At 40.6% G+C, this 24,506-nt stretch overlaps 2 protein-coding genes and 1 long non-coding RNA gene across 4 annotated transcripts in view; 2 read left to right on the top strand and 1 right to left on the bottom strand.

Annotated features, from left to right (window-relative positions):
- The window catches only part of Ints8 (integrator complex subunit 8), a 49,239-nt gene extending 42,218 nt beyond the window's left edge, over positions 1 to 7,021 (top strand). Inside the window, exons 24-27 of the mRNA XM_021222401.1 lie at positions 1,452 to 1,525; positions 1,611 to 1,675; positions 2,020 to 2,063; positions 6,819 to 7,021. Coding sequence (XP_021078060.1) covers positions 1,452 to 1,525; positions 1,611 to 1,675; positions 2,020 to 2,063; positions 6,819 to 6,935 — 300 coding nt within the window. The 3' untranslated portion in view covers positions 6,936 to 7,021. The remainder of the gene's footprint in view (positions 1 to 1,451; positions 1,526 to 1,610; positions 1,676 to 2,019; positions 2,064 to 6,818) is intronic.
- Positions 7,022 to 7,365: 344 nt separating this feature from the next.
- Positions 7,366 to 18,675, bottom strand: Ccne2 (cyclin E2). Of its 2 annotated transcripts, none has more exons than XM_021222404.1 (12): positions 18,569 to 18,675; positions 17,665 to 17,704; positions 17,468 to 17,567; positions 17,333 to 17,386; positions 16,473 to 16,624; positions 15,408 to 15,543; positions 13,644 to 13,790; positions 12,372 to 12,467; positions 11,778 to 11,912; positions 10,020 to 10,131; positions 9,252 to 9,409; positions 7,366 to 8,440 (listed from the first exon to the last, which is right to left on the bottom strand). In XM_021222404.1, exons 2-12 carry the CDS (start codon positions 17,676 to 17,678, stop codon positions 8,327 to 8,329), a joined length of 1,218 nt encoding a protein of 405 aa, XP_021078063.1. In that variant the 5' UTR covers positions 17,679 to 17,704; positions 18,569 to 18,675; the 3' UTR covers positions 7,366 to 8,326. The 2 variants fall into 2 exon arrangements, with proteins under 2 accessions (XP_021078063.1, XP_021078065.1); XM_021222406.1 differs by having other exon boundaries at positions 17,468 to 17,564.
- A 415-nt stretch (positions 18,676 to 19,090) lies between these two features.
- LOC115062893 overlaps positions 19,091 to 24,506 on the top strand; it is a 10,638-nt gene continuing 5,222 nt past the window's right edge. The window contains exon 1 of the long non-coding RNA XR_003842801.1: positions 19,091 to 19,278. This is a non-coding gene — a long non-coding RNA (uncharacterized LOC115062893). The remainder of the gene's footprint in view (positions 19,279 to 24,506) is intronic.

Raw genomic sequence — 24,506 nt, 5'->3', positions numbered from 1 at the left:
TGTTCATACCAGGGTGGATAAAATTCCAGTGTCCACGAAATAATGAATGGTTTAGTAAAATGATGTATCTATACCTCAAAATCCTGCAGCCATATAAAGGAATGAGTTACATATGTATACTACCGAATGGATTAACTGAAAATTGCTAAGTGAAAGACAGATAGGGCTCTATATGATTTGATTCGTTTGTAAGAAATGCTCAGAATAGGCAGGTCTGTAGAGACAAAATGTAGGGTCTGACGCTTCTGAGGGGCTCAGTGGAAGAAGGCAGAGTTCCTGTTATGGGGCACTGGGTTTCTTCCAGGGAGGTGATGATTATACAATTTTTGTAAAGGTACTAAGACATATATGTTTTGTTGTTATTGCTGATGTTTTTGTTTTTATTTTTCCAGATAGGGTTTCTCTGTGCAGCCCTGCCTGTCCTGGAACTCACTCTGTAGATCAGGCTGGCCTCAAATTCACAGAGATCTGCCTGCCTCTGCCTCCCAAGTGCTGGAAGCCACCACCACCCATTTTTTGTTTTTTGTTTTTGTTTCTTTTTTTTCATTTCAACTTTTTATTTTATTTTATTTTTATTTTTTGGTTTTTCGAGACAGGGTTTCTCTTCGTAGCCCTGGCTGACCTGGAACTCACTCTGTAGACAAGGCTGGCCTCGAACTCAGAAATCCACCTGCCTCTGCCTCCCCAGTGCTGGGATTAAAGGCGTGCGCTACTCAACTTTTTATTTTTAATCTTTGCTGTTTTTAATACAATGGTAGCAAGTGGTACAGCAGTGACCCGTATGCTCAGTCCCTGCCAAGGTAAGCAACCAGAACCTCCCTGGTTGCCCTGGATGCTTTCCTCTGTGTTTAGAGACTGATGCCTTAGTGTTTTTTAAAATGATATATATCTGCAGCTTTGAAAAGTACAGTTCCATGTGTCTGTGTCCTTGAATGCTGGGACATTTGCTTGCCAGTTTCCATCTTCAACTTCTCATTCAATGAAGAAAGATCTAAAACTGTAATTTAGGTCGTCACTGATAAACGAGTTTTCCATCAGAGAGACAGAAAACTGTTGGGTAAAGGTTTTTGAAATGAAAATTAAATGGGATCCATGAATATGAACTGACTTCATCCACTATTATTTCTATTTCAAGTCTCCTAAAGAGTATATGAGTATATTTGTGGGGCTGGAGAGTAGTTTGACTTTGTGGTTAAGAACACTGGCTTCTTCTCTTCCAGAGGATATGGGTTCAGTCTCCAGCAGTCACATGTCGGCTCCCAGCCATCTGTAACTCCAGTTCTGGGAGATCTTCTGTCCTCTTCTGGCCTCTACAGGCCACAAGGACACATGGTGCCCAGATAAACATGTACAAAACACCAATAGAATAAGATAAATAAATATGAAAAATAAAGATTACCCTCTCATACCAGAAGGGTCATGTTACCTTTTTAAATCATTTGTTTATATAGGTGGCAATTTTATGTCAGTTCCTCAGAGAAATTGACTACAAAACAGCCTTCAAGTCATTGCAGGAACAAAACAGGTATGGTTTGTTTGGTTTTGTTTGTTTGTTTTGCATAAGACTGAAGCTTTTTTGCATAAGAAGTAATGAGATTTCTTTTTTGCAGCCATGATGCTATGGATTCCTACTATGACTACATTTGGGACGTCACAATCTTGGAGTACTTGACTTGTATCCTTTCATCATTGCATGTGATAAAGCAGTTCATGTCTGCTTACAGAAGTATTTTATTGAACATATTTTCCAAGCTAGAAACAGCTCAGGATTAAAAAGAATATTATATATATATGATTGTATGTATGTACATTTTCCGAAATGTGTGTGACTCACACATACACTGAGAATAACCTTGAAGTTAATTTTCTTCTCCTGCCATATGGGTCTTGGGATTGAGCTTGGGTTGTCAGACTTGAGAAGAAGCACCTTTGTCTGCTAAACTACTTCAGCCAGTCTCAAACAGTTGAGATGATATCATGTAGAACAGTTGTTTTATGATTCTTAACTGATACATTTAGATCTTCATCATAAAAGAGGAGAAACAGATAAAAGACAAATTGCAGTAAGTTGCCTTACATCTTTCTTCAGTGATGCTGTTTCCAGAATATTAAACAATTTAGATTTTTGCCATTGTGCAAAGATCTTGTTTGTTCAGTTACTGCCAGAATTTAGTTATCATTATTTATCATGCTAATGTGTACATACTAGAACATTTATATCTCTGTTCTAAATCTTCAAATGATTTTTCATCTCACACGATCCTTAGAGCTGATTTCCTTTTCCCTTTGGCTGACCTCAGTACAAGCATTCCTACTGTTGTTTAAACATGTCAAGAACACTCATTCTCTAAGGACTTATGACATTTTCTATTCAGGAACATTCAGCTTCCTTTAGGTTTCTGCTTTGCTATCTTCGTGGTTAGCCTTCCCTGTCATCTTCCAGAATAAGACCCCCACCACTCTCTAACTCTTACTCTTCTGTAACACTTACCAACATTTGACATGCGATATATTTATTTATTGTTCTGTGAGGACTTGGCTTATTCCTACGTCTATGGTTCCTGTCTTTTAGTTATTGCCCAACATTTACTGAACAAGTAATTTATTTAAATTTGACTCGTGTATCTTTTTTTTTTATTTAACATTTCTTTCTTTCTTTCTTTCTTTCTTTCTTTCTTTCTTTCTTTCTTTCTTTCTTTCTTTCTTTCTTTTTTTAAACATTTATTTATTTATTATATGTAAGTACACTGTAGCTGTCTTCAGACACCCCAGAAGAGGGCATCGGATCTTATTATGGATGGTTGTGAGCCACCATGTGGTTGCTGGGATTTGACTCAAGACCTTTGGAAAAGCAGTCGGTGCTCTTAACCACTGAGCCATCTCTCCAGCCCCTATTTTACATTTCTATGTATGTGTGAGTCTGGTCTAAAGTCAGAGGACAACTTGCATTAGTCTCTTTTTTTCTACTATGTGAGTGTCAAAGATGGAAACTTGGGATATCAGGTTTGGCAACAAGCTCCTTTACCCACTGAACATTCTTGCTAGTCCAGTATTTAAATTTTACACTCAGTATTACTGCAGATACTCTATTGATTTTTCTCATTAGTAAAAGTGCATGCTGTTAGTACCTTTTAAGACATACTCAGATAAAGGTTTATGACTATACAGTACCCTAAAATGTGTGAGAGGAATAAAGAATATGAAGTTAGGCTACTTGGTTAAATGCCATACCTTCTCCCATTTTTAAAATAATGTGTGTACATTGTGTTTGTAGTTTTTAAATGTGGACATGCATGTGCCATGGTGCGTATGTGGCAGTCAAGAGGACAACCTTGGGTGTAGATCCTTGCCTTCTACCTTGAGATAGGGTCTTTCGTTCATTGCAGGATTCATAAGACTAGGGAATCTGTAGGCTTCTGGGAATTGCTTTCACTTCCCATCTCTCCATAGGGACAGGATAGAATTACAGATGTGTGTGCCATGGTGGTCAGGTCTGGGAACCTGAACTCAGTTCAGGCTTGAATGGCAAACACTTTGCCAATTGAACTGTCTCCCCAGCCCCCTTCCTTTCGCTCCCTCCAAGCCCTCTCTTATACCCTTCTTCCTCTTTCAAATTTATGGTCTTCCCTGCCCACCCATCCCCCAGTAATCGTTACATAAGTATATGTATGTGGACATATGCAATAACTGTGCTCTTCTCTAGTATAGACTATTTCCTCCCACTCTACATTCTTTAGTTGCCTGTGGTTGTGTAGGACTGGGGCCTTTTGGTATGTCTGTTGTTTATGTTCAGCTCATGTTGGTGAGGGTTTATGGGCTTCTGACACTATGACTCCTAAAAGATCCAATCTCACATCAAACTCTCTTATCCTCTGGTTTTTGAAGTCCTTTAAGACCTCTCTTCCTTAATGATCCCTGATACTTAGGTGCTGGAGTTATTTCGTAGCCAAATCTGTTGGTTCTAGACTCTACAGCTCTATACTTTGATTAGTTGTGGTTTTATGTAATGGTCTCTGGTGCAGAGTTTTATTGATGAGGAGTGAGGGTATAAGGACAAATATTTAAAATGTAGCTAGGAATTATGCTGGTTTGATAAAGTGGTGGTTGTAGATTCTTTTTAAGACCCATGATTTTACTAGCCTCTTGTTGAGAAGGTCTTACGTCCAGTTAGAGCTGTTGGTTACCACCAAGGTATGAGTCCCACTGTTTCACTCTCGGGGTTATTGCACCATGCTGGGTGTTGCTGTGGTCATAGGTGTCAGAGCTGAGCAGGACTGTTGCTGGTTTCCTTCTTTGGGAAGCTTGCCTGGTGTCTTCTGCTACCATGAAAGCTTGTCCTCAGGAAGGAGGCTTTCAGGTCAACTCAGCTCGGGGACCCTTGGCCCTGTGTCTAAAGTATATGGTATCTTCAGGAATAGGTACTTACCTTGCACCTCTGGGAGGCAACCAATGGCAGTAGCCATTTTGGGAGTCTCTTGGGCAACCTTGACTCTTAGATGCTTTTATTTTTTGAGACAGGGTCTTACTATGTAGCCCTAGCCTTTCTAGAACTCTTATAGACCCAGGCTGGCCTCAAAGGCAGAAGTCATCTGTCTCTGGCTCCTAAATGCTAGTATTAAAATGTGCACCACCATATGTAGCTCGCCCCTATATTATTATTATTATTATTATTATTTTTAAGATTTATTATATGTAAGTACACTGTAGCTGTCTTCAGACTCTTGTTACGGATGGTTGTGAGCCACCATGTGGTTGCTGGGATTTGAACTCTGCACCTTTGGAAGAGCAGTCGGGTGCTCTTTACCCGCTGAGCCATCGCACCAGCCCCCCTATATTATTTTTAAAACCCTTTCTCCTTTAAAGGTTCTAACTACATATCCTTACTGTTTCATTGGACTCCTGGTTCTTCTACATGCAGATACAGGTTATCCTTTACCCCGCACACTTAGAGGCCTCTCAGCCAGTTCTACTCACTACCTTTACATTGATCTTATTGTCAAGTGTGTTTTCTGTCTCATTACTATAACTCATTATACCCATAGCCTTGTCTCTTTCTTGCTTCTGTTTCTCAAAATTGGGTTTGTGACCTCCCCCTCCACCATCAGTCAGCCCCTTCCTTCTACCCTTCCCTACTCAACCATAAGTACAGCAAGTACAGTCCGCTCAGCATTGACAGACAAGGCTTTTAAAATCATTTCTTAAGCTTTCTAGGTTGTCTGATAATGATCCAAGTGTGGTGGTCAAACTGGTTGACTGTTAGAACTCTTAGATATGGATTTTGTGTCTTTCTTTACTTCTTGGAAAAGCCCTGACTGTTTTAAAAAGTCCTAACCATACAGACTTGCCACTACCAAACCACTGCTACCCATTTCCTCAGCCCCTTTCATTGTTTATCTTACTAGCCTCAACAGTCTTTGAAAATCTGTTAGACTTTTCCTGTTAAATCCCTATTTTATACATTTCCCATTTTGAATGATTTCCTTGGCTCTTGTTTACTTGGGATAGATTAGAAAATAAGACAGCCTACTGGCTTTATGGGAATTAGTCTTAACCATTGTGGACTTAGGAATGCCAGCTGGTTTCTAGTTACTGTTTACCTTGAAGGTCATTTGTATTTGTATACATTAAGCCCACTCTTCACATGGTAAGATGTTATACTACTCTTTTTTTGTTTTGTTTAGTTTTTTTTTCGAGACAGGGTTTCTCTGTTTAGCCCTGGCTGTCCTGGAACTCACTCTGTAGACCAGGCTGGCCTCGAACTCAGAAATCCGCCTGCCTCTGCCTCCCGAGTGCTGGGATTAAAGGCGTGCGCCACCACACCTGGCTATACTACTCTTGATGAAGGCAAGTTTTGCTGTTCCATTCCCGCTGGCATTCTAACTAACTTCTGCAGTTGGTAACCTACTTCATCCTTAATGTCAGTTCTTTGACTATGCTTTATCTCTGGCCAGTTCTGATCCCTCTGCCTAGGTTTTTAAAGTTTCCCACTCCATACATCTAAATTTTGCCATTACTATGTTTTAACTGCCCTTTTTAAGAGTTAACAGTCGGGCGGTATACACCTTTAATCCCAGCACTTGGGAGGCAGAGACAGGCAGATTTCTGAGTTCGAGGCCAGCCTGATATACAGAGTGAGTTCCAGCACAGCCAGGGCTATACAGAGAAACCCTGTCTTGAAAAACCAAAAAAAAAAAAAAAAGTTAGTGAAGTGCTCCATCATGGGGCTCAGCCCCACTGTTTCTTATCAATCCTGTCACGATTTTTATAGCACCCACACGGACGAGGTGTATGATTTCTCTCAAATACCTGTGCTTCTCTACCAATTATCTGAGATGCCATGGTTTAAGGTATTACCACCCCACCACCAGCCTTTGCCCATATGCATTCCTTGATCTAGCAAGTTCTAGTTTAATTATAGCTTTAAGATAGTCTTAAAGTTCTGTCAGTTGGAAAGTTAAAATACAAAACTAGATTTTTAGGTTCCAAACTTAGCAGAAAACTACTGCCCATATTTAGTAGGTCATAGTGTTTCTAATTACTTCTGAGAACATAGCTACTTTGCCCACTTACGAAACTTGATTTGTGATTTCTTTAAAACTTTTAACTATAAAGATGTTGTTACTAAAACACAATCACATAAGCATACAGAAATTTATTTAGTGTAAGTAAAAGTCCCTCCAGGTAACTATACTAAAAGAAGTGGATCAATGTGATGCCATTTATTTTCTGTAGTTTTTAATTTGATTTAATTTTGAGTTGTGTACTATTGTGACAATTTTTTTTCAATCAAACTTCTAATAACACTTTTCTGTTTTAAGATCAAAGCCATTGGCCAAACAGAATTGAATGCAAGCAACCCCGAAGAAGTATTACAGCTGGCAGCACAGAGAAGGAAAAAGAAGTTTCTACAAGCAATGGCAAAACTTTACTTTTAAGCAGTTAGTTAATTTTTTTTTAATTTTATTTTTTAAACAGTGGGCTAAAAGTAAACAGTATTAAAAGATTAAGTTTATATAATACATATGTACAATTTAGTGGTGTTTTCTTTTTAGACCAAAACAAACTGAAACAAATTAGTTTATAAACATTATACAAAAACTTCGTATCTTAACAATAGTTTATAATTTCTTCAAAGAGACAAGGTTCATGTCTGGTAATCTGGCAGTCTGGTACCATTTTTTTTTTTCTAATGAAATTAAAATCTTTTAGGCCCAAATTTCCTTTTCAAAGGCTAACTTAAAATATTTAATGTATAAGTAGCTATTCTATATACAGCAAGTTTAAATAAATAAATTTCTAGAAGTATACATTTAATATTTTCTGCCATAAGAAAATAGAAGTTTAGGACATATGTTAAAGTTTTACCATGTTGACACAGTCCTCAACTCATAATATGGGGCTTAAAAATGGACCACCAGTTTTGCAAACATAAGGCGCCTTGGAGATATCTTAGTGCAATAAAGTGACTTTCTTATATAGTTTGGAAAAGTGTTTAATTTTACCCAAATTGTGATACACAAAAAGATTATAAAGCAACCTTTCTATCAAGTAAAACCCCCGAGTAGAAGAAGCCAAAGCATTTTATATATCTTGTTTATAATTTCTTTGGTTCTCCCATTTAGAGCAGTTTAAACATTTGGTTCAATGCCTTACTGATTAAGAAATATGGCAAGGCAGACAAACTAGTTAAAAACAGATTGAACTTTACCATTCATAAAATTCAAGTTTTATCATTGTTTGTTACAAACAGCTTTAGATAAATTAGTCACTTTATTACAAAACAATCTTTGTAAATAAGCTTAAATTTTATTTTCAAAAAACAAATTGCACCATTCAAGAGTATAGGAATTTAAGAATATAAAATCTAGATTCAAAGTTCTGTGTCAGCTAATGTACCCTTTAAGGTAACACTAGTCTAGTCCATATTCCAATGATAAAATTCCTACTTCATGAAAAGAAACACAGTAACACTGGATTTTAGAGTAACACAGGAACACACAGAAACAACTGCTATAGCTTAAATTGTTGGCTTCCATCCACTGTCCTTGGGAGTGAAGTCACCTTTGTAAACAAGTTCTCTTTTATAGGAAATACTTCTTTAGTGCCAATTTTTTGAAGTTTTTTTGTTTTGTTTCCTTTTGTAGTGCTGGGGTGGGGATTAAACCCAGGATTTTGTGCATCCTAGGCATTTAGTGCCAAATTGACAGTTTTTAAGTAAAAGAATGGCAGTGTAACTCCTTAGACATGGATAGTCACAGCACTACTTTCTTGTAAAACTCATTTATATGAAACTATCCATTAGTTGTTCAATTCCAGCTTGTTAACTTCAGTGTTTTCCTGGTGGTTTTTCAGTACTCTTTGGTGGTGTCATAATGCCTCCATTACACACTGGTGACAGCTGCCCTCCTTTTCTGTAGATGTTCACATAGTTTACTTCATTCTGTACATGTGGAGAAATTATTCAGTAATTAACAGTTAAGATAAAATAAGTATGCAGTAAAACCAGACCTCTACCTATTTGTTTCTATCCAAGGTTAATTTTAGAGTCTATCTTGGCTGGGGTTGGGGGTAATACACACCTTTAATCTTAGCACTTGAGAGGCAGAGGCAGGGGGATCCCCTAGAGATCAGCCTTGTTTATATAGTGATCCCAGTAAAACCCTGTCTCAAAACAACAAAACTTTCTCATTTCTTATCTGGGCTGCTGGTGTTGATTTTAAGCTGCTTAACAGTAATATTTTTTCTTGAGACAGGGTCTTAGTATGTGGCCCGGGAACTTAGGATCCTCCTGCCTCAGCCTCCCTAATACTAGTATGCATCCTAGGCCCTTATCATCAAGTCTGCCTTAATTTAGTTATCTCCCTTACATTTTCAGTCAGCATGATCATTACTTTGCCATTTATCATCTTATAGAACTAAGTAAGCCAGGCGTGGTGGCGCACACCTTTAATCCCAGCCCTTGGGAGGCAGAGGCAGGCAGATTTCTGAGTTCGAGGTCAGTCTGGTCTACAAAGTGAGTTCCAGGACAGCCAGGGCTACACAGAGAAACCCTGTCTGGAAAAAGAAAACAAGAAAAAAAACTGCCTAGGTAGTAATGCACAGTAGTTTCAGACCTTAGATAAACTTTGCTAATAACTTCAATTCCATTAGTTTCAGGACTTAACTAAATAACACAATTTTTAAAAACAATGAAAGATAAAGCAAACAAACAAAAAAAACTCCCACAAAACACATAAAACAAAAAACCATACCAGCAAAGCCAAATAATTTGTGTGTGTCTGGATGTTGTGTCTATCTTCCATGGGTATCTTCTTGAAAGTCTTCAGCTTCACTGGACTTACACTTTTTACAACACTAACAAAAGGCACCATCCAGTCTACACATTCTGAAATGTCATCCCATTCCAAACCTAGATTCAAAAAGTTAATAAAATGTTAATCAAACTGTTCCTTACATGACGTTAAAGCGGAAAAGAATTGATAGTTTTCTCCAGGGTCATTCTGTAGCCCAGGTTGGCTTCCCTCTTGGTTCAGCCTCAGTGCTGGGATTCTAGGATTTGCTACTCATCTGACTCTCTTGAGGGTAGGTGTTTTTTGTTTTTAAGATTAATATTTATGTGAATGTATAGTATACATGTACACAAGTGCCCAGAGATCAGAAGTGTTAGATATTCTGAAGCTAGAATTAGATACGAGGGCTAGGAACCAAACCTGGGTCTTCTCCAAGAGCAGTATGTGCTTTTAACCACTGACCCATTTTTCCAAGCTTACTTCTAAGCTTCTAAACCACTTTCTAGTCATACAAAGTAGAATTGTGGTATTTGCTTCAAATATATTTAATTTCTACTTGGCTGGGAATTTATTTTATTTTATTGACTATGGAAATAAACTAAGAGTTAAGCACTTTTAGCAAAATTAAAATCAGCTAAATTGTTTTATTTTGTGTTTGGTAAGGTGTTAAAGTACCCGTAGTTCCATTAACAGTTGTGAACAGGTACAAAGTCAACAAAATAGTCTTACCTGAAGCTTTCTTAACCACTTCAATGGAGGTAAAATGGCATAAAGCAGCAGCAGCCAGAATTCTGTATTGAAATTCTAAGGAGTCGATGGCTAGAATGCACAGATCTAAAAGCTAACAAGGAAAAAACAAAAGTAATTTAAGAGAAACATAAATGTGTCCCTATTTTATATATAACTCTAAATAAGCTACCATCCAGTCTCAGAATTGCAGGAAAGGGGGTAAATTGTAGGAACACAGTGATAACTATTAGAAGGGTGAGCACTTCATCTAGATTGGAAAAAGCTTGTGAAGGCTTCTAAATTAGGTAACAGGTTAGGCCAAAGGTAATAATTCTCATGAAATAAGCAAGGAACACCTTTGTTCCTTATCCAAGGTGAGCAGTGGAAAGTAAGGAAATCTAGTAGCTTTGTTATATTATACAGGACCTTTAGAAGTTGGAGCACTTAAGCTCACTGTGAGATTGTAAATCAGGAAAGTTTCATTTTTAAAAGGATGCAGTAAACTGGACAGACTAGAATGCAACATTCTTAGCAACTAGATAGGTAAGTGGTGTATTATCTTGGTAATGCAGGGACTGGAAAAGTAGCAGTTACACAGACTTCAGAAGGTTAAGCTGATTTCCTGGCCCTGAGTAAAACTTAGTATTTGTACTCACACACCAGGCAAGAAGGTGGTAGAAACTGGAGGAGTTGCCAGTGAAATACTACCACAGATTATTCTCTAAGTAATACATGAGACCGGTATTTTCAAATCTGGATGTTTGGAATCTTAAAGTATTTACAAGTATATGAGATCTCTTGGGAGCTGGAACTCATGTCAGAACTCAATTCACATAAAAAATATACTCAATTTTATAGAATATTTTTAATATTCCTGTTTTCTTTGTGACCATCACTGAAGTCAAGTGTAGAATTTTTCACAATCAAAGATTCCAATTTGGGGGCTGGAGAGATGGCTCAGCAGTTAAGAGCACTGACTGCTCTTCAGAGGACACGTGTTCAATTCCCGGCTCACAACCATCTGTAAAGGCATCTGATGCCCTCTTCTGGTGTGTCTGAAGAGTGACAGTGTACTCATAAAATAAATAAATCTTGAAAAAAAATTTTAATTTTGGTACAGTTTCAAAACTTTGAAATAGGGTATTAAAAATTATATACTAGAAATATTCCAAAACTTTGTTGACTTACACATTTGAAACACAAATTCTAATCCAAATGACTTAATACTCAACACTAAATGTCAATTTTACATCATACATAGAATAAAACTTAGGGCTGCTTTCACAGAAGTATAGCCTTCAGATCTTACTTATTGTAAAGAATGGAATCCTCAACCTCTTTAGTTACTCTTTTAGAATATGCTGGCCTAAGAAAATTTAATCAGAATGAAAGAACAGCAGGCCAGGAATAGAGGTATATGCTACCTTTAGTCCCAGAATTTGGGTGGCAGAGGCAGAGGCAGGTGGATCTCTGAGGTCAAGGTCAGCCTGGTCTACAGAACAGTCTCAGGAGAACCAGGGCTATGCAGCCTAAAGACAACTAGTTGAAAACATATTTTTTCCCCATTTTATATCAAAAAGATTTTAATTTTAATCCAAAATCCTAAAACATAGATTTTATTTTCTAGAATTATTAAGGAATGTAAATACTTGAAAACCGAATTTTATGGGTCAAATGTTTCCTTGTTGACTTAGATTTATCTCTATGCCATTTTGTTGTGTAGTTCATGACTTATATGTTCAGTAACAGAGTCAATACCTGAGCTATCTGGATGAACGTCTCCTGAGAATATTGAGGTAGAAGAACCTTAGGAACATCTTTAACAGCATCAACTTGAAGAAAAAGATTCAACCAGGAGATGACTGTTACAGGACAAAGTTCCCATTTTAAAGCCTGTCAATGAAAATTTAAAATGCCCATTAATTATGACATAATGTGTGCATGTGTGTATACACACCACACACACACATAATAGTATGTAAATAGTTACATAATAAAGGTAAAGAGGTTAAGTAAATTTCCCTACCAACCATTAACCAATATTAATACTTTTGCATCAGACTTTTAGAATTATATGCTCAGACTAAAACCTCAATTTTGGTTCTTAAAGTTTTGTTCAACATTATATTTAAGTTAGGGGTGGGCACATGATGTGACTAGTTTGTGAAGGTTAAAAAGACAAGTTTTTACATCATGTGGGTCCCCCATGAGTCAAAATGTTGTCATGCCTGCCTGGCAGTAAGTCCCTTTAGCTTGCTGAGTCATTTCATTGGCCCTTAACTTTGGCTTTTTCTTATATGCAAGGTTCACTCATAATTATTAAAAAATTGCAACTAAGGACATTATCATTACCTTTAATATATTGAGTTCCATCTTTAAGATATCTACTTCACTGCAAGCACCATCCGTGACGTAAGCAAACTCTTGGAGTTTGGGAGCGTAGATTTCCTTTAATTCAGAATTTTTTTTTATTAAGCACAATTTAAATAAAAACAAAAACTTATATATAGCTATATATATGTAGGCTTCAGTTTTAAGGACAGCTTCACAAAGTGATTATAAATCAAAACCACATTAAGATTTTTTTGGTATGTATTTATCTGTTACTACTGTACTCATTTTCAAGGTTTATTTTTCTGGAGTTAACCTTGTATTTCAATCTTAATCTGTTAAAGAAATAGTAACTTTTTAAATACAGTTTGGTGGTCAGACTAAAACAAGACACTCAACAGTGTTTTGGGCTGGGATCATGGCTCAGTTAGTTGAGTGCTTGCCCGAGTTCAGTCCCCAGTATAGGCAGGGGAAGAAAGATTGTGCTTTGGCTGATGACAAATTTGTCTTAAAAATCTTGAGAATTAGAAATTATCACAGGGTTAAAAGAAAAACCTGACACATGGCTGCAAACTATAGACTTGGATGCATAAAGATCTGAAACAATAGGACAGGCGGACTCTAAAAACTGATTTGCCATACACTGTAGAATTTGGAGAGAACATAAAACTCAGAAGATGGGCTGGTGAGATGGCTCAGCGGGTAAGAGCACCCGACTGCTCTTCCAAAGGTCTTGAGTTCAAATCCCAGCAACCACATGGTGGCTCAGGACCATCCATAATGAGATCTGACTCCCTCTTCTGGAGTGACTGAAGACAGCTACAGTGTACTTACATATAATAAATAAATAAATATATCTTAAAAAAAAAAAAAAAAAAACAACACAGAAGATACACTAATGTGTTCAACCCCTCAAAATGATACAGCTGCAAAGAGCATTGGAAACAGCCAACAGTGTAGTAAAAAGTAGTAGATGGTAATTACATATTTTTCCAAGTTTAAGGCAATTAAGTTTTCTTTTAACATCACACCATTTGGAAAATATTAGGGTGGAGAGACCATTCTTACTCAGCATAAGATTGATTAGCATCTAAAGACCATTCTTCTGAACTCAGGTGCTATATAATTATGTAACAACATTGACCTATAACTTCTTATATCCCCATTATAAAGAATAAGACAATTATTTTACATAAAGATTTAGTTCAGAAAATGGCAGTATCCTGAGATTAATGTATTTATCTAAAAACTAATTTTACAGTAAATATATCTGGATGAAATTTAAGAACTCACTTCAAGTTTGGAAGCAATGAACAATGAGGTAATCCCAATGAGTTGAAGCATATTTTTATTTACATCCTTTTGTGTCAACATAAATCTGTCAAAAAAGTCTTGGGCAAGGTAAAATGTCTCCCTATGAAGAGTGTATACTTCACAAACCTGAAAGAACCAAATATTCAATATTATTTCCAGAATTCATCCAAAATAGAAAGTCATATTCACTATACCAAATTACAAGCTACTTTGAAGCTAAGTTTTGTTTTTGAGGATGCCATTATTAATATAAGGGAGGGAATAACATGTACTGATAGTCTAGGCAGCTAGCTCACTATTGTTTATAACCTCAGTGCTAGATCTGATGCCCATCTTCTAATCTCCTTGGGCCCCTGCACTCACATTTACACAGTCTTAAAATCAGGAATAGATGTTGTATTTCAAAGAGATCGTTAGGATATTTCAAACAAACTCTTTTTACATTCTTAGACTGAAAATATTTGTGTCAGCATACAAAGTAAAAACTTAGTTCACATAATTCTTAATTACACTGATGCCACTATCACTACAAACGGACCTCATGTTCAATTTTCAAATCCCCCAAATGAAAATAGACAAACAATTTTTGTTTCCTTTCCATGCCGTCTTTCTTTCCATGATCATCTTTAAGGGCAATGACCTGATAGAACCTCATTTTAGTCTTGGAAACATTTCTGAGCTATACCATATTTTTATTTACCAAAAGATATCCAACCTTTCTTTCTCCCTCATAATGAATCTACATTAGGGATTAAACCCAGAGCTTCACCATGTGTTAGGCAAACATTTCACCACTTAGTTGTATACATCCCACCTGCTCCTTATTTTGAGGTAGTATCACTCTAACCTGCCCTGATTTGCTTGAAATTTGTAAATTCTCTTTCCTCAATCTAATCTCCCTCCAGAGTTGGAAGAAAATCAGTAAACATCAAGTAATTTACAATACAAATAAGAAAAAAACATTTGTATAGATCTATAGGCATTTCAGAATTACTGATATTCCTTTAAATTGATGGTATAGTTTTCTGTTTTGAGGCATGGTTTCACTGTGTAACCTATTGGACCTGGAACTTGCTATTAGGCCAGATTGGCCTTAACCTCCCAGTCTTCCTGCCTCAGCCTTTGTGGATTACAGGGATATATTACCATCAATACCCAGGAGTATAGTGTATTTCTAAAAGGAACAGGAGTAAGTACATTTTATAATGGAAGCTAAATAGGATGTAAAGGGCTTAAGGGCTTGGGGTAACCAACGTCTATGGCTGAAAAAGGATCTCTGGGGGCCTCCAATGCCTAAGCTGGTCCTTTGTATGCCTATAGACAAAACCTAGTCAACTACACATTCTATTTACCTTGAGTACCCTCAGTAGAAACAGACCTGACACATACCAGGAATTTCTGATTTTGGTTTGGGTTGTATTGAAGATGTGTTCTTAGGACTTTACTCTTTGCTTTGGTACTGAGTACACACTACCATGAGCTATGCTCCCAACTCCTGATTTTATTCTTTAAAAAGGTAGTTGGTCTGGGATTACAGCTAAGCGCTGGTCTAACATAGAATGTCCTGGTTCAGTCCCCAGCACTTCAAGGGAAAAAAATATCAAGTCATTATTCTACTTTAGGTGTTACAAACTACACTGTGGACAACATACTCTGAAGTTTCATGGAAGGCATATACCATATGTCCATATACATATTTTTCTGTCATAGATGAAAAAGAAATTTCTATTTTTTAGAACATACCTCTAAAAGCCAGTCTAAAAGTATTGACCTCATCTGTGGTTCCAGGTCAGAATGCAGAACTTGAAAATGTTTATCATGCACGTATCTGTTTTCCTTTTGTAACATGTTTTGCCAAACCTCCTGTGAACATGCCCAGCTACATGGGGAAGGGGGTGGGGGGAGGAAATACATAATTTATAGTTGTGACCTAGTTCTGTTTAGATTAGCATAAACACAAGTTTCAAATATCCAACTCCAACTTGCAATTACTGGATTTCCACCTTATTGGTAAATCTCAGGAATGCTACATAATCCTATTTTATTTTTATAATTTGTAAAAGTTATAGTTTAAGATAACTGGTCTTTTGAGACAAGGTTTCTCTGTGTAACCGTCCTGGGTATCCTGCCTGTTTCTACCTCCTGAGTGCTAGGCATGTATCATTATCACCCAGTAAGATTTCTTAAATGCCAGAAAAATAAATATACGTACATGTAAAAATAAGTATATGATCACAATGATAATTAAGTTTCAACACTTGAAAATATAGCAGCATCATTTATAATGATTTTTAAGGTGGAACAAAGTATCAGGCTCAGAGATAGTTTGTCTGTCTCCACTAATTTGCTTTTTCTAGTCAAATGTCAATTACTATATGAATATTTCTATAAGCTGTACTTCTTAATCATATCACAACTGATAGTAAACTTGGTAAGGACTAAGTAGAGTTGTCAGTTGAAACTACTGTTCATTTAAAAATGTTCTCATTTTAACTAGACAAATTCTTTAAGCTACATTTTAAAAAGTAGTTCAGTTCTGCTATGTCTGGAAACACTTCCCAAGTAAGTGAAGTAAAACCCAAGTTTGGGTTTTAAATATATCACTTGCTATCATTTGGGAATATCATCTCATGTAGAATGATACATGCTTACTTCTCAGTAAGCGAAGCACAAAACAAATAAACAAACAAATAAATAAAACCCCAAACCAAGTTTACGTATTTTATATTAATGTCAAAAGAAAATACTTGGCACTGTTTTAATTCTACCACCTTTAACATTTGGTATAAAGTTACTGAAATTTTTTACCTTAAATCTGGCAGAGGTGAGGGATTAATAAAAAGATTTTTGAATCTGTAATTTGTAAATCTAGAGAAGTCACTTGTTTCTATTTCTTTATGGGGTGTTTCAATGATAATGCAAGGGCTGATTCCTCCAGACAGTACAGGTGGCCAGCAATTCTGTCATTTCAAAACAGAAAGAGAAAAATCTATTAGTGCATTAAGAAACCTTGGCTTTTGTTCTGCAATTTCAAATGATAGCCAATTTGATGTTGGTATTTTATTTTTAAAGCCATATAATTCATTAGTCTTCATAAGTTAGATAACGAAGCCTGGTAATACAATACTTAATGTACTGAAATAATAACAAACGCATTTGCAATGTAAAGTGAAATAATGTTAAGAGTAGTTCTCTGAATCTAGAAATTCTAGCAAGGATAATTTAAAATAAAAAAGCTCTTTTCAAAGTGTTTTCTAATACTTGAATGTGAAAACATCAAAACATTTAGTCAAGTGGAGTCACTTAGAGAATCTTTTTGAAAGAATTACCATCTCCAAGTAAGCACATAGGAAGGGATCCCAAAGCCTGGGTGCCAAACTGACAGTGATCTCACATCCTTTTTATGCCAGCTCATTAGCTATTAGGGCCCTCCACTGTAGTCTGAAAGTGAACAAAGAGCAGCATATAGGCGGGCCTGGTGCACACACCAGCCAGTCAGCTCCAAAAGGGAGGGATTTACCAAAGGAAACCCTGCTGCTGTAGGACTCAGGCTTATATGAACCTCCTTCAAGTTCACCTCTAAGGTATCAGAACCTGCCTACTGTAAGGCAATAACACATGACTCTGCTCTTATTCTTCCCGGCCCACCCTGTCCAGTTTTACATTACCCTAATCTCATACTGATGCTTCTTGGTGATCTCCTCTTTTCTTTTTTTGACATCCTGGAGAATAGAAAAGAACATGTAAACTAAGGTCTCAGCAAGGAATATTTTCCCCTTTCTCCCTCTTTTTCCTTAAATCACCTGTGCTGTTTTTCTCTTCTTGGCCTGAATTATCTGGGCTTCTTGCGGAGACTCTGGCTGGTTGGGCTGGACATGCTGCTGCTTAGCTTGTAAACGGCTACTGTGATGAATTGTAGAAAGGAAGCTTAATTAGTAAGTCATATATTTCAAAAGCAGCAGCTAATTTTGAAACATGTCTCCAAGACTAACACTGTTACCTGCGTCTTGACATTCTCTTCTTTGAGGACTATGAAACCTCTACATAGGAGAAAAGAAAAACAAAATCAAGAACATAGTCATCCATAATCTTAAAGTTCCAATTAAAACTGATTCAGAAGTTACTAGCTAACGTTACTAGAAGGTGGCCTAAACCTTTAAAAATAGAATACTGCACTATCTTCTGAAATACACTATCTTCTGCAATACACTAGCTAGCTCAGTAATTTTACATACATGCTTTCATTTCCTTAACTGTACACTGGGAACCTGAGAGCGTTAAGGAATTTGCAAAGTCCCCTAGCACCCTTTAGATGATCGTCTGGGCCATTCATGCACTCCCAGGACAAGCAGGGTGGGAAAGGCGCGTCCTGGCCGAGGCCCGCCAGGCGCCTGGCCGAGCCTCCAAGAGCGGGCTGTGGAGAAGCCGGTTCCGCGCCAATTTGGAGAGCGGCTGTGGCGGGGAAGCAGGGGGTGGAGGGAACCTTCTGGTGTCACGTCCTCCGGGCTCCTTTCCCTCCTTCCCAGCCCCACCCGGCGGGCAGTGTCGCTTGCTGGGGTGACGGGACCCCAATTCCAGAAGAGCAGAAGGAAAGGGGGGAGAGGATTAAAGGAGAAAACCGTGCTCAAGAGTCTCTCCGTCAAGTGATCCCCACCTTATTCCTCCCGCGCGGGAGACCTGAGGATGGACAGAGAAGCTCTGCCGTGGCCTCTCATTTGGGGATACACTCCATCCCCCTGCCTCTGCTTGGCCTCCTGACAAGGATCCTGACAGGGACCGACCTCGGGAACCCCTGAATTCCAGTCTCCTACTTCTGGTCCCCACCCCCACCCCCATTTTTTGCTCTCCCAGGGCTCCCGCCAGACGAGGTTCCCTTAGCTCAAGCATGCCCCTGTCCCCAATACCTCCTCACCGCCAGACCCTCCACAGCTCGGCTCAGCTGGCGCCGGCGCCAACTCAATATATAGGCCGGGCCCGGCCCGCCCCGCACGCATGCGCCGCAGACTGACACCTCGGCCGGCGCCTTCCCCTCCCCCGCCCGCGCCCGCCCAGCTCGCCCGCGCGCGCCGCGCCCTGCCCTCAGTGCGCGCGGGCTGCCGGGCGGGCGGGCGGGCGCCGAGTGGCCGTGCGGCTGCCCTCCCGGACCGCGCTCCTCCGCCCCTCTCGGCGCTTCACCTGCGCGCGCCGCGGCGGCCCGGCCGAGAGGCTCCTCCCCCATGCTGCCTGCCCACCCCAGGCTCCCGCTCGCCGTCCAGGTCGCGCCGGGCCCCCTCACGGTGGCGCTTAGCTCTCGGGGTGCCAGGCTGCGGTTCGGCTCCGCAGTTCGGGAGAGGCGACGCGGTCCCGCCCAGGCCCTGGGGGGGAGGGGCCGGCCGGGGTTGGGGAGGAGGACACCCGAGTCTCCTCCGAGGCACGGGGAGCGGGAGCCTGAGGGCCCGCCCCTCCGGGAGGAGCCGGCCAATGGCAGGCGAGGACGGCAGCACAACGTGGAGCGGCCGCAGAATGTAAACACGCCGGAGCGCGCCGCCCGCCACGTGCGGAGCCGGAGCCAGCGGCCGGGCGACGAGCGCACGGGAAGGGCGCACGGGAAGGCGCCTCAGCCCCGCTGGACGAGGTACGTGGGAGCCCTGTCCCCGCGCCCCGCCGAGCGGCCACTCCGCTCTCGCCTACGGCTCCCTCGCAGAGCCCGCGCGGGAAGGACTGGCGCCTGCTCCGGGATGCTGACCGCCTCTCGGGGCTGGACTCCAGCGGGCGCTCTCCCCGCACGCACGAGCGCACGCACGCACGCACGCACGCACGAGCGCGGGCTCTGGGGACCTGGCCGGAGAGCGGGACGGTCCGCACCACGTGCGCGCCCCGGCCGCTCCCCGCCCCGCCCTGCCCCGACCGGCCCTGCCCCGCTGCCAGCGCGCCCTGCGGAGCCCGCGTGAACCGCCTGCGCGGGAGAGCCTCCCGCCTGCGAGCGCTGGCTGCCGGGACGTGGCGGGCCGCCCCACGCTGCGCCGCTCCTAAGCTCCGGCCTCCGACCACCCCGGCGCCCTGCGCATCCTCGGGCCGGGCTGGCGGGTGACACGGCGCACACAGTCCCGTGGCGCGACGCCGCTTGGGGAACAAAGACCCCCACCCCCAGGCCGCGGAAGCGGAGGAAGGGCTCCCGGAGGCCGGCGATCCCGCGCTTAGCCATCCCGGTCCGGAGTGAGCCGGGGCGAGGGCGCCATGGACAGCGGCCGCGCGGCCCGACCCTTCCCGAGATGCACCTGGAGACCGCCGGCCGCCGCGGGCCTTTTGTGCCACGCTGTGGTTGAGAGCCCAGGAAGGCCCTCGGCTCCTGTCCCGCACGGCCCTCGTCACACTTCCCCTCACACCGGCTAAAGCTTGCGTTCCCAGCTTTACACGTAGGAGACAGGATCAGAGGAGACCCAGTGCCTTGTCTAGGCCGAAGGAGCGTTCACCCAACCAATAATTGCTTATCAAGACTCGAGGGAGGGAGTGGCCTCCCTTGGCCGGAGCTGTCATCTTGTACAGCTTAAGAGATCTAACCGGTTATGGCTAGAAAGCAGAGAGGTGTGTTAAATGAGTGGAAGTAAAACTGATGGCCTACAGACTCCGTTCCCTCCATACTGACTTCAAGACCAGCCTAGATTATGTGAGACGCTGTCCTAAAAGTACCAACTGGTGGCCTATGTGGGTGAGCTTGGCCAGGATACACTGAAAACAAGGGGTGTCGCTTACATGGGATTGGTCTTAACCACATAAGTTAGTGTACATATGTCATTAAAAATGTATTGTGGGCATATCTAAGTGTTACGTGAACAGAGTCGCCGTAGGGAAAGCAAAATTAGAATGATCGAGTCATCGAAAACAAAGATACCAAACTGGCAATGGTGATGCTTTAAGCTCAGAACTCAGGTAGCAGAAGCAAGGAATCTCTATGTTTTGAGGCCAGCCTCTGCTATAGAGTGAGTTCCAGGACAGCCAAAGCTAGGCAGCAAAACTGTCTTGAAAAACCAAAAATAAATTAAAAAGTAAAACAAGGTACTTACAAGGCTTTATATATTCAGAGTGGGAAGTATGATATGTTCTCACATGTAGAACCTACAGCTCAGTGGTAAAGCACTTGGCCTATCGTGGGTTTGATCCTCAGCACTTGGAAGGCAAGACATGAAATAGAGAGGGGACTGTTTGTAAAGTAGATAATGGGAGGTAAATATGGTCAAACTTTTATGCAGGCATAAAATGTAAAAATGAAACCTTTCGGCCGGGCAGTGGTGGCACACGCCTGTGGTCCCAGCACTTGGGAGGCAGAGGCAGGCGGATTTCTGAGTTCGAGGCCAGCCTGGTCTACAGAGTGAGTTCCAGGACAGCCAGGGCTATACAGAGAAACCCTGTCTCGAAAAACAAAACAAAAATGAAACCTTTCTATATAGCTAATATATACTGATAAACATTAAATTTGAAAATGTACAGAGACTCCATATTGACCAATCATAGAATTAATGATTAATAAACACAAGCTATTCTTGCTCTTCCTCCTCAACAGAAGTTAAGAAACAAATTTAGCCGTTTGTGGTGCTGTACACAGGCCTTTAATCCTAGCAGAGGCAATAGATCTCTGTGAATGTGTGGTTAGTGTGGTCTACATAGCAAGATCCATGTTAGATATGTCCTTAAAAGCATCATGTTACATATTTACTTGTTCATATATATATATATATATATATATATATATATATAAATTATTTATTTTATGTATATGAGTACACTGTCACTATCTTTAGACACATTAGAAGAGGGCATCAGACCCCATTACAGATGGTTGTAAGCCACCATGTGGTTGCTAGAAGTTGAACTCAAGACCTCTGGAAGAGCAGCCAGTGCTCATAACCTTTGAGTCATCTTTCTAACCCCAATTGTTCATCTTTTTAAGTTTGCTTTTAGAGTCCCCCCCCCCAGTCATTCCAGTTTTACATTTACCTGCTTTAAGATATAAAATTCTGACATGTGTGGTGACTCACACATTTAATGCCAGCACTTGGGAAGCAGAATAGGTGGAACATAGTTAGTTCTAGAAAGCCAGGGCTATGTAGAAAGACCCTGTCTCAAAAAAAGTATAAAATTTCTTTATTCACTTAGGAAAGTTGGCATTTTCTGAAGAGCCTACTGTACATGTCCTAAAGTTTGTAGCCAGTAAACTTAACCTCTACAGCATTTTTTGAAGTAGTTATTTTGATTATTTCCATATTCGTTTTCAGGAAGAAAAAAAAAAGCTACAAAGGTTCCCAAAAGCCAGGGTTTTTTATCTGTTGTTTTGGTTACTGACAAGCTGAGGCTGGGTTGTTTGAGTCCAGGCTCCAAGGCTTATCTAGGCAAGATAGTAAAATCCTGTTTCTTTAAAATAAAGTTAAACCCAGCTGACATACTTCTTGTCTCTGGGTCTTTGCTGTGCCTTCTCTTTGTAGACCTTTCAGATTCCTTATTTTTGTACACTATAGTTCTGTCCTCTAAATAAGACAATAGTTACCTATTTAAGGACTGAGCCTAGAGCCTCTTGCATAAATGCTGTACCGCTTAGCTGGATTCCTGGCTACTCTTTCAGTTTTTGCTTTTTGAGATTGAGAAGAGGTTGCTTAGACTGGCCTTGAGTTTGCAACTCTCCTGCCTGAGCTTGTAACATAGCTGGGGTACTACATACCTGTATTACCAGGCCCAGATTTGTTCTTTTTTTTTTTTTTTTTTTAAACTCATAGTTGATTGAATAATATATTCTAATGAATAGGCTGTTAGATATAAATATGTTGTTAAGAATGTGTGAGGCAGCTGGGCGTAGTGGTGCATGATTGAGTTTAAGACCAGCCTGGTCTACAGAGTGAGTTCCAGGACAGCCGGGGTTACACAGAGAAACGCTATCTCAACAACTAAAGACAACAACCACAAAAGAATATGTGAGACAAAAAAGATGTATGAAGTAATCTGTTTTCTGAGAAGCCAAGAAATAACTGAATAGTAGCGAAGGTAAGAGAGGCTGGTATGTTAACCTCTAGGAGCTTCTAGCCCAGTCCCTTTTTACATTTTATTTTGACACAAGGTCTCACTGAGTTGCCCAGGCTAGCCTAAAATTCACTCTGTAACCCATGCACATCTTGAATTTGGAACCTTGCCTTACCCTCTAAAGTAGGTGGAATTTCAGGCCTGTGCCACCAGACCTGGCTTCTCTCTAAGGAAAGGTTTATAATCTGTAACTCAGAAATATGGAAGCTGGATAACTTTTGAAATTAAGAGCTTTTCATATGTTCTGAAAGAGCATAAATGAATGTATGGCATGCCATGTTTCTTTACAACCCAGCAGGGGGGGGCCTGAAGTAATGTACCCACAGCCAAATATAACATTTAAATTTTTTAAAATAAAAGTGTGTGTGTGTGTGAGAGAGAGAGACAGACAGACAGACAGACAGACAGACATGTAGACATGTATGTGCAGAAGCTAGAGGTAGTCTTAAGTGCTTTCCACTTTAGGTTTTAAAATAATCTTTGACTGAATCTAGATGTATTAGGGTTCTCTAGAGTCACAGAACTTATGGGTAGTCTCTATATAGTAAGGGAATTTGTTCATGATTTACAGACTGTAATCCAACTCCCCAACAATGGTCAGCAGCAGCTGTGAATGGAAGTCCAAGGATCTAGCAGTTTCTCAACAAGGCAAGTCCCACAAGGCAAACAGGGGAAGAAGAGAGAGTAAATCTTCCAATGTCCTTATGTAGGTCTCCAGCAGAAGGTATGGCCCAGATTAAAGGTGTGTGCCAAGGTCTAGATGATCTTGAACTCAGAAATCTATCTCCCTGTCTTAATCTGGGATTCATAGCCACTAATGCCTCAAGATCTCCATGCCAAGATCTAGGTCAGAAACTTGTATCTTCCAGCCTCCAGATTAGGATCACAGGTGAGCCTTCCAATTCTGGATTGTAGTTCATTCTAGATATAGTCAAGTTGACGACCAGGAATAGCCACTACACTAGAGCTTGCCAATTTGACTAAATTGGTTTGCCAGATAAGCCAGTGGAATCCTCCTATCTCCACCATCCAACATTAGGATCACAGGTGTACAGCACCTACCTTTGTACATCTTTGTGGGTTCTGGAGATCTGAGCTCAGGACCTCATGCTTGCATAGCAAGTGCTTTATAACACTGCCATTTCTCAAGCCCCTCCTGTTTTGTTTTTTTCTTTAATAAGTTGTGGTTTGCCCGCACTGTGCACTGCATGAATGTAGTGCCTTCTGAGGCCAGAAGAGGGCATCAGATCCTTTGGAATTGGAGTTTCGGGTGGAACTACTGTGTGGGTATTGAGTTAGGTGTGTGGGTGCTGAGATAGATGACCTACCTGAACCTGGGTCCTCTGGAATACTGGCCAGCTCTCTTAGTGGATGAGCCCTCACTTCAGTCCTTGCACCTCTCTAGATATAGTCAAGTTGACGACCAGGAATAGCCACTACACTAGAGCTTGCCAATTTGACTAAATTGGTTGGCCAGATAAGCCAGTGGAATCCTCCTATCTCCATCCAACATTAGGATCACAGGTGTACAACACCTACCTTTGTACATCTTTGTAGGTTCTGGAGATCTGAGCTCAGGACCTCATGCTTGCATAGCAAGTGCTTTATAACACCGCCATTTCTCTCTATCTTTGATTCATTGTTTAATACTTTAATAGTTACAGAAAAACAAAACAAAGACTTTCAGACTTGGGAGAACCATTACAGAGAATGTTGTGACAACTGAGTTTTAGGTCAGTTAAGACAGGTTGTGGCGAGGGGAGAATAAGTTTGTTTCCAAACTTAATGGAAGAT

This window comes from Mus pahari, chromosome 22 (assembly GCF_900095145.1).
Source record: "Mus pahari chromosome 22, PAHARI_EIJ_v1.1, whole genome shotgun sequence".
In the NCBI taxonomy this organism is placed as follows: domain Eukaryota; kingdom Metazoa; phylum Chordata; class Mammalia; order Rodentia; family Muridae; genus Mus; species Mus pahari.
This window is presented reverse-complemented; position numbering and strand designations above follow the sequence as displayed.